Source organism: Heterodontus francisci, chromosome 28 (genome assembly GCF_036365525.1).
Source record: "Heterodontus francisci isolate sHetFra1 chromosome 28, sHetFra1.hap1, whole genome shotgun sequence".
Taxonomy (NCBI): domain Eukaryota; kingdom Metazoa; phylum Chordata; class Chondrichthyes; order Heterodontiformes; family Heterodontidae; genus Heterodontus; species Heterodontus francisci.
Window position 1 is genome coordinate 33,895,181 of NC_090398.1, and position 13,754 is coordinate 33,908,934.

Below are 13,754 nucleotides of genomic sequence, written 5' to 3' on the forward strand. Positions count from 1 at the left end.
ATGTTGTCTAACCAAGGGATATGGAGACTGTAACTGTGCACAGTGCTCCAGGTGTGGGTCTAACCAAGGGATATGGAGACCAGAACTGTGCACAGTGCTCCAAGTGTGATCTAACAAAGGGATATGGAGACTGGAACTGTGCACAGTGCTCCAACTGTGGTATAACCCAGGGATATGGAGACGGGGACTGTGCACAGTGCTCCAAGTGTGGTCCAATCAAGGGATATGGAGACTGGAACTGTGCATAGTGCTCCAAGTGTGATCTAACAAAGGGATATGGAGACTGGAACTGTGCACAGTGCTCCAACTGTGGTGTAACCCAGGGATATGGAGACCGGGACTGTGCAAAATGCTCCAAGTGTGGTCTAATCAGGGGATATGGAGATTGGAACTTTGCATAGAGCTCCAAGCATGGTATAACCAAGGGATATGGAGACTGGAACTGTGCACAGTTCTCCATGTGTGATATAACCAAGGTATGCGGAGACTACAAAAGTGCACAGTGCTCCAAGTGTGGTCTAACCAAAGGATATGGAGACCGGAACGGTGCACAGTGCTCCAAGGTTGGTCTAACCAAGGGATATGGAGACCAGAACTGTACACAGTGCTCCAAGTGTGGGTCTAACCAAAGGATATGGAGACCAGAACTGTGCACAGTGCTCCACGTGTGGTCTAACCAAGGAAAACGGAGACCAGAGTGGTACACAATACTCCAAGTGTGGTCTAAACAAGGGATATGGAGACTCGAACTGTGCACAGTGCTCCAAGTGTGGTCCAACTAAGGGATATGGAGACCAGAACTGTGCACAATGCTCCAAGTGTGGTCTAAACAAGGGATATGGAGACTCGAACTGTGCACAGTGCTCCAAGTGTGGTCTAACTAAGGGATATGGAGACCAGAACTGTGCACAATGCTCCAAGTATGGTCTAACCAAGGGATATGGAGACGGGAACCGTGCACAGTGCTGCAAGTGTTGTCTAACCAAGGGATATGGAGACCAGAACTGCGCACAGTGATCCAGATGTGATCTAACTAAGGGATATGGAGACTGGAACTGTGTACAGTGCTCCAAGTGTGGTTTAACCAAGGGATATGGAGATCAGAACTGTGCACCGTTCTCCAAGTGTGGTCTAACCAAGGGATATGGAGAGTGGAACTGTGTGCAGTGCTCCAAGTGTGGTCTAACTAATGGTTATGGAGACTGTAACTGCGTACAGTGCTCCAAGTGTGGTTTAACCAAGGGATATGGAGACCGGAACTGTGCACAGTGCTCCAAGTGTGGTCTAACGAAGAGATATGGAGACCGGAACTGTGCCCAGTTCTCCATGTGTGATCTTACCAAGGTATGAGGAGAACACAACTGTGCACAGTGCTCCAATAGTGGTCTAACCAAGGGATATGGAGAGCGGAACTGAGAACAGTGCTCCACGTGTGGTCTAACCAAGGAAAACAGAGATCAGAATGGTACACAATGCTCCAAGTGTGGTCTAACCAAGAGATATGGAGATTGGAACTGTGCAGACTGCTCCAGGTGTGGTATAACCAACGGATATGGAGACCAGAACTGTGAACAGTGCTCCACTTGTGGTCTAACCAAGGATAACGGAGACCAGACTGGTACACAATGCTCCAAGTGTGTTCTAAACAAGGGATATGGAGACTCGAACTGTGCACAGTGCTCCAAGTGTGGTCTAACCAAGGGATATGGAGACCAGAACTGTGCACAGTGCTCCAAGTGTGGTCTAACCAAGGGATATGGAGACTGGAACTGTGCCCAGTGCTCCAAGTGTGGTCTAACTAAGGGATAAGGAGACTGGAACTGTGTACAGTGCTCCAAGTGTGGGTCTAACCAAAGGATTTGGAGACCAGAACTGTGCACAGTGCTCCAAATGTGGTCTGACCAAGGGATATGGAGACTGGAACTGTGTACAGTGCTCCAAGTGTGGGTCTAACCAAAGGATTTGGAGACCAGAACTGTGCACAGTGCTCCAAATGTGGTCTAACCAAAGGATTTGGAGACCAGAACTGTGCACAGTGCTCCAAATGTGGTCTAACCAAGGGATATGGAGATTGGAACTGTGCACAGTGCTCCAGGTGTGGTATAACCAAATGATATGGAGACCAGAACTGTGCACAGTGCTCCAAGTATGATCTCACCAAGAGATATGGAGACCAGAACTGTGAACAGTGCTCCACGTGTGGTCTAACCAAGGAAAACAGAGATCAGAATGGTACACAATGCTCCAAGTGTGTTATAAACAAGGGATATGGAGACTCGAACTGTGCACAGTGCTCCAAGTGTGGTCTAACCAAGGGATATGGAGACCAGTACTGTGCACAATGCTCGAAGTGTGGCCTAACCAAGGGATATGGGGACCACAACTGTACACAGTGCTCCAAGTGTGGTCTCACCAAGGGATATGGAGACCGGAACAGTGCACAGTGCTCCAAGTGTGGTCTAACCAAGGGATATGGAGACCAGAAATGTGCACAGTGCTCCAGGTGTGGTCTAACTAAGGGATATGGAGGCCGGAACTGTGCACAGTAGTCCAAGTGTGGTCTAACCAAGGGATATGGAGACTGGAACTGTGCCCAGTGCTCCAAGTGCGGTCTAACTAAGGGTTAAGGAGACCAGAACTGTGTACATTGCTTCAAGTGTGGTTTAACAAAGGGATATGGAGACCGGAACTGTGTACAGTGCTCCAAATGTGGTCTGACCAAGGGATATGGAGACTGGAACTGTGTACAGTGCTCCAAGTGTGGTCTAACCAAAGGATATGGACACCAGAACTGTGTACAGTGCTCCAAGTGTGGTCAAACCAAGGGATATGTAGACTGGAACTGTATTCAGTGCTCCAAGTGTGGTCTAAGCAAGGGATATGGAGAGCAGAACTGTGTACAGTTCTCCAAGTGTGGTTTAACCAAGGGATATGGATACTGGAACTGTGTACAGTGCTCCAAGTGTGGTCTATCCAAGGGATATGGAGACCAGAAGTGTGTACAGTGCTCCAAGTGTGGTCTAACCAAGAGATATGGACACCAGAACCAAGTGCAGTGCAGATCATCAGGTGCAGGGGATTTATTAACTTCGAGTCTCATTAATTTCCCCTGTCCGACTTTTTTTTACTTCTGCTAAGCTCCTTCAGTTCCTCCCTCGCACTAGTCCCTTGTTTCTCTAGCATTTCTGGGAGCATTTTTGCATCTTCCACTGTGAAGACAGACAGAAATATTTGTTTAGTTTCTCAGCCACTTCCTTGTTCACCATGATAAATTCTCCTTACTCTGCTTGTAAGGGCCCACAGTTATCTTTGCTAATCGTTTCCTTTTTGCATACCTACAGAAGCTTTTATGGTCCGTTTTTATGTTTTTGTTATTCTATATTCTCTATCGGTTTCTTGGTCCTCCTTTGCTGAAGGCTAAAAGGCTCCCAATCCTCAGACTTACTACAGTTTAGCAACTTTATACGCCTCTTCCTTTGATCTAATATAATCTTTAACCTTGTTACATTTCCTGCTGGGTTTTTGTGCCTCAAAGGAATGGAATCCGTTGTAAACCATGTATTAATTCTTCAAATGCTAGCATGCCTGTCGAACATCACATTTTTAATATAATTTCCCAATCTACCGCAGCCAATTTGCCCTCATACCTTTGTAGTTTCCTTTGTTTAGATTTAAGATCATAGTTTTGGATTGAATTACATCACTTGCAAGCCTAAAATACAATTCTATTACATTATGGTCACTCTTCCCTAAAGGTGCCTTTCCAACCAGATTATTAATTAGCCCTATCTCATTGCACAATACCAGATCTAAAATAACTCATTCTCTGGTTGTTACTAAGCATACTGTTCTGGGAAACCATCTCGTATACATTCCAGGAATTCATCCTCCACAGCATTAGTGCTAATTAGGTTTACCCCGTCTATATGCAGATTGAAGTGCCCCGTGAATACAGTATTACCCTTGTTTCATGCACCTCTAATTTCCTGATGTATATCATATCCTACTTTACCACTACTCTTTGTGGGCCGATAACAACGACAGCCAATGTTTTCTGCCCTTTGCTGTCTCTTAGCTCCACCCAAACTGATTCTAGCTCTTGCTCCTTCGATCTAAGATTCTCTCTCAGTAATATACTGATCTGATCCTTTATTAGCAGTGCTAGCCCACCTCCTTTCCTCTTTTGCCTGTCCTTCCTAAATGTTGAATACCCTTGGACTTTCAGTTCCCTGTCTTGTCACCCTGCAGCCATGTCTCTGTAATGGCAATTAGATCATACCTGTTTACTACTATTTGTGCCGTCATTCATCCATCTTTTTGCGAATGCTGTGTGCATTCTGATAGAGTGCCTTTAATTCTGTCTTTTTATTATTTTCACAACCTCTAACCTTATCTGCTGGTGCACGTGTAAGTTTGTACGCTCTGACCCTTCCTGCCACACACAGGTTATGTGTTCCCTTATTTCTACCGATCTCTCTTGCCTTTTCCTCTCTCTTTAATTTATCATATCTTCCCTTGCTTGATCCTTCGTTCCACTTTTTATTTTACAGCCCTCGCTTAAAGCCCTAGTTATATGACTCACCAGAACACTGGTCCCAGCATAGTTCGAGTGAAGACCATCCCAATATGACAGATCCGACTTTCCCCAGTACTGCTGCCAGTGCCCCATGAATTGAAACCCTTTTCTCCGACACCAATCTTGCAGCCACGCATTTTACTCTCTAATCTTATTTACCCGACTCCAATTTGCTTGTGGCTCAGGTAAGAATTCAGAGAATATTACCTTTGAGGTTCTGCTTTTTAACTTCGCCCCTAGCTGCTCATACTCCCTAAATAGAACCTTTTTCCCAGTCCTATCTATGTCATTGGTACCCACGTGGACCATGACAACTGGATCCTCCCCCTCCCACTGCTAGTTTCTCTCCAGCCCGGAGCAGATGTCCCGAATCCAGACAGCGGGCAGGCAACACAGCCTTCTGGAGTCTCGCTTTGGGCTGCACAGAACTATGTCTATCCCCCTGACTATACTGCCCCCTATTACCACTACATTCCTAATTACTCCCCCAACTGGAATGGCTTCCTGTACCATGGTGCCTTGGTGAGTTCACACATTCACCCTGAACCCCTCGCTCTTGTCCATACAAGCTGCAAGAACCTCGAACTTCTTTGACAACTGCAAGGGCTGAGGGTCCTCCACTTCTGACTTCTCGATACCCTTACCTGCCTCACTCGCAGTCACACTCTCCTGTTCCTGACCACTGAACAAATCAGAAGACCCTATCCTAAGGGGTGTGACTATCTCCTGCTACAAAGTGACCAGGTAACTTTCCCCCTCCCTGATGTGTCGCAGTATCTGGAGCTCGACCTCCAGTTCAATGACTCTGAGCCAAAGCTCCTCAAGCTGCAGCTACTTACGACAGGCGTGTTTGCCCTGGATCACACTGGTATCCACCAGCTCCCACATTCTGCAGCTGCCACACATCGCCTACTCTGCCATCGTTATGGCGTTTAACAAACGAATTATTTTACTGATTACATTTTAATGATGTCTCTAGTCCTGTCTGTGCTAATATTATTTCAATAAATGTTCAACTTACCCCAATTTAAATTCCATATTTTGGGCAGTAGGGGTCAGTGTTCGAGTTCGGGTGCATTAAGGTTAGGGTACATTAGATTAGGGCACATTGGGGTTCGTATACAAAACGGTTAGTATTAATATACATTAGGATTAGGGTTAGTATACACTAATGTTAGGGTTAGTATACAGAAAGGATAGGGTTAGTATACACTCAGGTTAGGGATGGCATACATTCGGGTTCAGGGTCAGTAGCCATTCGGGTCAGGGTCAGCATACATTCGGGTTCAGGGTTAGTAAGCATTCGGGTCAGGGTCAGTATACATTCGGGTTCAGGGTCAGTATACATTAGGGTTCAGGGTCAAAATACATTAGGGATAGGGTCAGTATACATTAGGGTTAGGGTCAGTATACATTAGGGTTCAGGGTCAATATACATTAGGGTTAGGGTCAGTATACATTAGGGTTCAGGGTTAGTATACATTAGGGTTCAGGGTTAGTATACATTAGGGTTAGGGTCAGTATACATTCGGGTTAGTGTTAGTATACATTAGGGTTCAGGGTTAGTTTACATTAGGGTTAGGGTCAGTATACATTCGGGTTCAGGGTCAGCATACATTAGGGTTCTGGGTTAGTATATCATTAGGGTTCAGGGTCAGTATAGATTTGAATTAGGGTTAGTATACATCAGGATTAGGGTCAGTAAACATTAGGGTTCGGGTCAGTATACATTCGAGTTCAGGGTTAGTATACATTAGGGTTAAGGTCAGTATACATTAGGGTTCAGGGTCAGTATACATTCACGTTCAGGGCCAGTATACAGTAGGGATAGGGTCAGCAGACATTAGTGTTAGGGTCAGTATACATTAGGTTCAGGGTCAGTATACATCAGGGTTCAGGGTTAACATACATCAGGGTTCAGGGTTAATATACATTAGGGTTCTGGGTCAGTATAAATTAGGGTTCAGGGTTCGTACACATTAAGGTTCAGGGTTAGTATACATTAGGGTTAGGGTCAGGATACATTGGGGTTAGGGTTAGTATAGATTAGGGTTCAGGGTCAATATACATTAGGGTTAGGGTCAGTATACATTAGGGTTCAGGGCGAGTCTACATTAGGGTTCAGGGTTAGTATACATTAGGGTTAGGGTCAGTATACATTAGGGTTCAGGGTAAGCATACATTAGGGTTCAGGATTAGTATACATTAGGGTTCAGATTCAGTATAGATTTGAATTAGGGTTAGTATACATCAGGATTAGGGTCAGTAAACATTAGGGTTAGGGTTAGCATACATTCGGGTTCAGGGTTAGTATACATTAGTGTTAGTGTCAGTACACATTAGGTTCAGGATCAGTATACATTAGGGTTCAGGGTTTGTATATATAAGGTTCAGGGTTAATATACATTCGGGTTCAGGGTCAGTATCCATTCGGGTTCCGGGTCAGTATACAGTAGGGTTGAGGGTCAGGATACATCAGGGCTCAGGGTGAGTATACATCAGCGTTCAGGGTTAGTATACATTAGGGTTCAGTGTTAGTATACATTAGGGTTAGGGTCTGCATACAATCGGGTTCAGGGTTAGTATACATTAGGGTTAGGGTCAGTATACTTTAGGGATAGGGTCAGTATACATTAGGGTTAGGACAGAATACATTATGGTTCAGGGTCAGTATACATTAGGGTTAGCGTCAGTACACATTAGGGTGAGGTTCAGTATACATGAGGGCTCAGGGTTTGTATACATTAGGGCTCAGGGTTAGTGTACATTAGGGTTAGGGTCAGTAAATATTAGGGTTAGGGTCAGTATACATTAGGGTTCAGGGTTAATATACATTAGGGTTAGGGTAGGGATACATTAGGGTTCAGGGATCGTATACATTACTGTAAGGGTCAGTATACATTAGGCTTCAAGGTCAGTATACATTATGGTTAGGGTTCGTCTACATTCGGGTTCAGGGTTAGTATACATTAGGGTTAGGGTCAGTATACATTAGGGTTCAGGGCCAGTATACAGTAGGGTTCAGGTTCAGTATACATTAGGGTTCAGAGTTAGTGTACATTAATGTTCAGAGTCAGTATACAATAGGGTTCTGGGTCAGTATACAGTAGGTTTAGGGCTAGTATACATTAAGGTTCAGGGTTAGTATACATTAAGGTTAGGGTCAGGATACATTCGGGTTCAGGGTTCGAATACATTAGGGTTAGGGTGAGTATACATTAGGGTTCAGGGTCAGTATACATTAGGCTTAGTGTTTGTATACATTAGGGTTCAGGGTTAGTATACATTGGGGTTAGGGTCAGTCTATATTAGCGTTCAGGGTCAGTATACATTAGGGTTCAGTGCCAGTATACAGTAGGGTTCAGGGTCAGTATACGTCAGAGTTCAGGGTTAGTATACATTAAGGATCAGGGATAGTATACATCAGCGTTCAGGGTTAGTATAAATTAGGGTTCACGGTTAGTATACATTAGGGTTCAGGGTCAGTATACATTAGGGTTCAGGGTTAGTATACATTAGGGTTCAGGGTGGTATACATTTGGATTAGGGTCAGTAAACATTTGGGTTAGGGTCAGTATACATTCGGGTTCAGGGTCAGTACACATTAGGGTTAGGGACAGTATACATTAGGGTTCAGGGTCAGTTTACATTCGGGTTCAGGGTCAGTATACATTAGGGATAGGATCATTAAACATTAGGGTTAGGGTCAGTATACACTGGGGTTCAGGTTCAGTATACATTAGCGTTAGGGTCAGCATACAGTAGGGTTCAGGGTTAGTATGCATTAGGGTTCAGGGTTACTATACATCAGGGTCCAGGGTCAGTATACATTAGGGTTTGGGTCAGTATACATTAGGGTTAGGGCAGTATACATTAGGGTTAGGGTCCGTATACATAAGGGTTCAGGGTTCGTATAGATTTGAATTAGGGTTAGTATACATCAGGATTAGGGTCAGTAAACATTAGGGTTAGGGTCAGTATACATTCGGGTTCAGGGTTGGTATCCATTATGGTTAGTGTACATTTAGGTTCACGGTTATTGTACATTAGGGTTAGTGTTGGGATACATTAGGGTTCGTGTTCATTTACGTTCAGGGCTACTGTATATTAGGGTTAGGGTTATTATACATTAGGGTTTAGGGTCAGTATACATAATGGTTTATGGTTATTATACATTAGGGTTCGGGTTGGTATACTTCAGGGTTAGGGTTAATGTACATTCGGAGTTAGGGTTCGTGAACATTATGGTTCAGGGTCAGTGTACATTAGGGTTCAGGGTTAGTATACATTAGGGATGGTGTACATTAGGGTTCAGGGTTAGTGTACAGTAGGGTTAGGGTTGCTAGGCATTAGGATTCGTGTACATTTGGGTTTAGTGTTACTGTACATTAGGGTTAGGGTTATGATTCATTAGGGTTAGGGTCAGTATACATTATGGTTCAGGGTTAGTATACATTAGGGTTAGGGTCAGTATACATTAGGGTTAGTGTACATTTGTGTTCAGGGTTGTTGTACATTAGGGTTAGGGTTAGTGTACATTAGGGTTATAGCTTGGTGTACATTAGCATTAGGGTTAGTGTACATTACGGTTAAGGGTTAGTGTACATTAGGGCTCAGGGTTAGCATACATTAGGGTTAGTGTACATTTGGGTTCAGGGTTAGTTTACATGAGGGTTCAGGTTAGTATACAGTAGGGTTAGGGTTGCTCGGCATTAGGGTTAGTGTACATTTGGGTTCAGGGTTAGTATACATTAGGGTTAGGGTTAATATACATTAGTGTTAGGTCAGTATACATTAGATTTAGGTCAGCATACCATAGGTTTAGGGTTAGTTTACATTAGAGTTAGGGTCAGCATACATTAGAGTTAGGGTTGGTATACATTAGGGCTAGGGTCAGTACACATGAGGGCTAGGGTCAGTATTCATTAGGGATAGGGTCAGTATACATTAGGGTTATGGTCAGTATGCATTAGCGTTAGGGTCAGTATACATTAGGGTTAGGGCCAGTATACATTAGCTTTAGGGTCATTATTCATTCGGGTTCATGGTTAGTATACATTAGGTTTAGGTCAGCATACCATAGGTTTAGGGTTAGTATACATTAGAGTTAGGGTCAGTATACATTAGGGTTCAGGGTTACTATACATTAGGGTTTGGGTTAGTACACATTAGGGTTAGGGTCAGTATACAATAGGGTTGGGGTTTGTATACATCAGGGTTAGGGTCCTTACACATTAGAGTTAGGTTCAGTATACATTAGCTTTAGTGTCTGTATTCATTAAGGTTCAGGGTTAGTATACTTTAGGTTTAGGGTTTGTATACATTAGAGTTAGGGTCAGTATACATTAGGGTTCAGGGTTAGTATACATTAGGATTAGGGTCAGTGTACATTAGGGTTAGGGTCAGTATACATTAGGGTTCAGGGTTAGTATACATTAGGGTGAGGGTGAGTATACATTAGGGTTAGTAATTATTAGCGTTAGGGTCAGTATACATTAGAGCCAGGATACATTAAGTTTGGTTCCTTGCACATTAGGGTTAGGGTTGGTATACATTAGGGTTCAGCGTCAGTATTAATTAGGGTTAGGGTCAGTATACATTAGGGTTAGGGTTAGTACACATTCTGGTTAGGGTCAGTACACATTAGGGTCAGTATACATTAGCGTTAGGGTCATTACACATTAGGGTTAGGGTCAGTATACATTAGCATTAGGGTCAGTATACATTAGGTTAAGGGTCAGTATACATTAGCATTAGGGTCAGTATTCATTTGGGTTCAGGGTTAGTATACATTAGGTTTAGGGTTAGTTTACATTAGGGTTAGGGTCAGTATACATAAGGGTTAGGGTTGGTATACATTCGGGTTAGGGTCAGTATACATTATGGTTCAGGGTTAGTATCCATTAGGGTTCAGGGTCAGTAAACATTATGGATCAGGGCTATAATACATTAGGGTTAGGGTTGGTATACATTAGGGTTAGTGTACATTTAGGTTCAGGGTTACTGTACATTAGGGTTCGGGTTATTATACATTAGGGTTAGGGTCAGTATACATTATGGTTCAGGGTTAGTATACATTAGGGTTAGGGTCAGTATACATTATGGTTCAGGGTTAGGATACATTGGGGTTAGGGTTGGTATACTTTAGGGTTAGGGTTAGTGTACATTGGGGTTAGGGTTGGTGTAAAGTAGGGTTGGGGTTGCTAGGCATTAGCGTTAGTGCACATTTGGGTTCAGGGTTACTGTACATTAGGGTTAGGGTTATTATACATTAGGGTGATGGTCAGTATACATTATGGTTCAGGGTTAGTATACATTAGGGTTTGGGTATGTATACATTAGGGTTCATCGTCAGTATACATTATGGTTCAGGGTTAGTATACATTAGGGTTAGGCTTGGTGTACATTAGCATTAGGGTTAGTGTACATTTGGGTTCAAGGCTAGTGCACATTAGGGTTTGGGTCTGTATACATTAGGGTTCATTGTCAGTATACATTAGATTTAGGGTTGGTAAACATTAGGGTTCAGGGTCAGTATACATTATGGGTCAGGGGTAGTTTACATTAGGTTTAGGGTCAGTATACATTAGGGTTCAGCGTCAGTATACATTAGTTTCAGGGTTAGTATACATTAGGGTTCAGGGTCAGTATTCATTCGGTTCAGGGTTAGTATACATTATGGGTCAGGTGTAGTATACATTAGGGTTAGTGTTGGTATACATTAGGGTTCAGGGTCAGTATACATTATTGTTCAGGGTTAGTATACATTAGGTTTAGGTTCAGTATACATTAGGGTTCAGCGTGAGTATACATCAGGTTCAGGGTTAGTACACATTAGGGTTCAGGGTCAGTATACATTATGGGTCAGGGGTAGTATACATTAGGGTTAGGGTTATTACACATTTGGGTAAGGGTCACTATACATTATGGTTCAGGGTCAGTATACAATAGAGTAACGGTCAGTATACATTAGGTTCAGGGTCAGTATACATTAGCTTTAGGGTCAGTATTCATTAGGGTTCAGGGTTAGTATACATTAGGTATTGGGTTAGTATACATTAGAGTTCGGGTCAGTATACATTACAGTTCAGGGTTAGTATACATTCGGGTCAGGGTTAGTACACATTAGGGTTAGGGTCAGTATTCATTAGCCTTAGGGTCAGTATACATTAGGTTTAGGGTCGTAACACATTAGTGTTAGGGTTAGTATACATTACGTTTAGTGACAGTATTCATTGCGGTTCAGAGTAAGTATACATTAGGTTTAGGGTTAGTATACATTAGAGGTAGGATCAGTATACATTTGGGTTCAGGGTTAGTGTACGTTAGGTATAGGGTCCTTACACATTAGGGTTAGGGTCAATATACATTAGGGTTCAGGGTCAGTATACATTAGAGTTAGGGTCAGTGTCCATTAGGGTTAGGGTCAGTACACATTCGGGTTAGGGTTAGTATGCATTTGGGGTCGGGTCAGTATGCATTAGGGTTCAGGGTCAGTATGCATTAGGTTTAGGTTTCGTATACATTAGGGGTAGGGTCAGTATACAATAGGGTAAGGGCTAGTATACATTAGGGTTCAGGGTTATGATCTCATGGTCTCTCACCTGTATTATTAGGCTTGGTATAGTTATCAAAGCTGTCTGGTTTGGTATTCACTTCAGTCTCCGTCTTAGAATCTGTTAAACACAAATCAAACAGAGCAAATCGATGTTTTGCATCGACAATGGGTCAGGATCAGAGAGAGGACACGACAAAGAGAAAATCGGACAGAGTGTGACATGAGAGAGAGAGACAGACATGAGAGAGAGCGAGAGACATGAGAGAGAGACATTAAAGAGAGAGAGACACATGAAAGAGAGAGAGAGACATGTAAGAGAGAGAGAGAGAGACATGAAGGAAAGAGAGAGAGAGACAGGAAAGTGAGAAAGAGACATGAAAGAGAGACAGGGACATGAAAGGGAGCGACATGAGAGAGATGAGAGAGAGATGGAGAGAGATGAGAGAGATGAGAGAGAGATGAGAGAGAGAGATGATGGAGAGAGAGACATGAGTGAGAGAGAGAGACATGAAAGAGAGAGAGAGATAGAGATGGGAGAGAGAGACATGAGAGAGAGAGAGGCATGAGAGAGAGAGGGAGAGAGGGATGCGAGAGAGAGACATGAGAGAGAGAGACATGAAAGAGAGAGAGACATGAAAGAGAGAGAGAAAGACAGACAGACAGACAGAGAGACAGAGAGATATATGATTGTAATGTATGACGGACAGAGATGACTTTAGCACTCACTGTTTACTGCCAGTCTGACAACAAATCTTTCGGCACTCCCTTTCTTCGAGACAATACATTCGTATTCTCCACTGTCATTCAATTGCAGCCCCTGAATCAGCAGTGACAGATTTCCTCTGATGACTTCACTGTTGGCGATGAGGGTTCGATTCCTGTACTGCAGGTCCTGATACTGGGAACCTTCCTTGCCTTTGTTCCAATACCATACCACGATTTTCGTTTGCAGTATTTGCCAGTATATGGAACCCTTAGCAATTCCATTGGGATCACTCTTACAGGGAAGAAGTACATCACCTCCAACCCTGGCACTTATATTATGTCCTACAAAGCAAATCCGAACAGCCAATGATCAGGTCAATAATTCTGACATACAAAGAACAAAAGAACAAAGATAATTACAGCACAGGAACAGGCCCTTCGGCCCTCCAAGCCTGCGCCGATCCAGATCCTCTCTCTAAACATGTCGCCTATTTTCTAAGCTTCTGTATCTCTTTTCTTCCTGCCCATTCATGTATCTGTCTAGATACATCTTAAAAGACTCCATCGTGCCCGCATCTACCACCTCCGCTGGCAATGCGTTCCAGGTGCCCACCACCCTCTGCGTAAAGAACTTTCCACGCATATCCCCCCTAAACTTTTCCCCTTTCACTTTGAACTCGTGTCCTCTAGTAATTGAAACCCCCACTCTGGGAAAAAGCTTCTTGCTATCCACCCTGTCTATACCTCTCATGATTTTGTACACCTCAATCAGGTCCCCCCTCAACCTCCGTCTTTCTAATGAAAATAATCCTAATCTACTCAACCTCTCTTCATAGCTAGCGCCCTCCATACCAGGCAACATCCTGGTGAACCTCCTCTGCACCCTTTCCAAAGCATCCACATCCTTTTGATAAT

The 13,754-nt window shown here is 43.5% G+C and overlaps 1 protein-coding gene across 1 annotated transcript in view; it reads right to left on the reverse strand.

Annotated features, from left to right (window-relative positions):
- Positions 1-13,754, reverse strand: part of LOC137345320 (ICOS ligand-like) — a 36,672-nt gene that overhangs the window by 3,693 nt on the left and 19,225 nt on the right. The window contains exons 5-6 of the mRNA XM_068008818.1: positions 12,861-13,181; positions 12,181-12,252 (exon numbers count right to left, since the gene is read on the reverse strand). Coding sequence (XP_067864919.1) covers positions 12,181-12,252; positions 12,861-13,181 — 393 coding nt within the window. The remainder of the gene's footprint in view (positions 1-12,180; positions 12,253-12,860; positions 13,182-13,754) is intronic.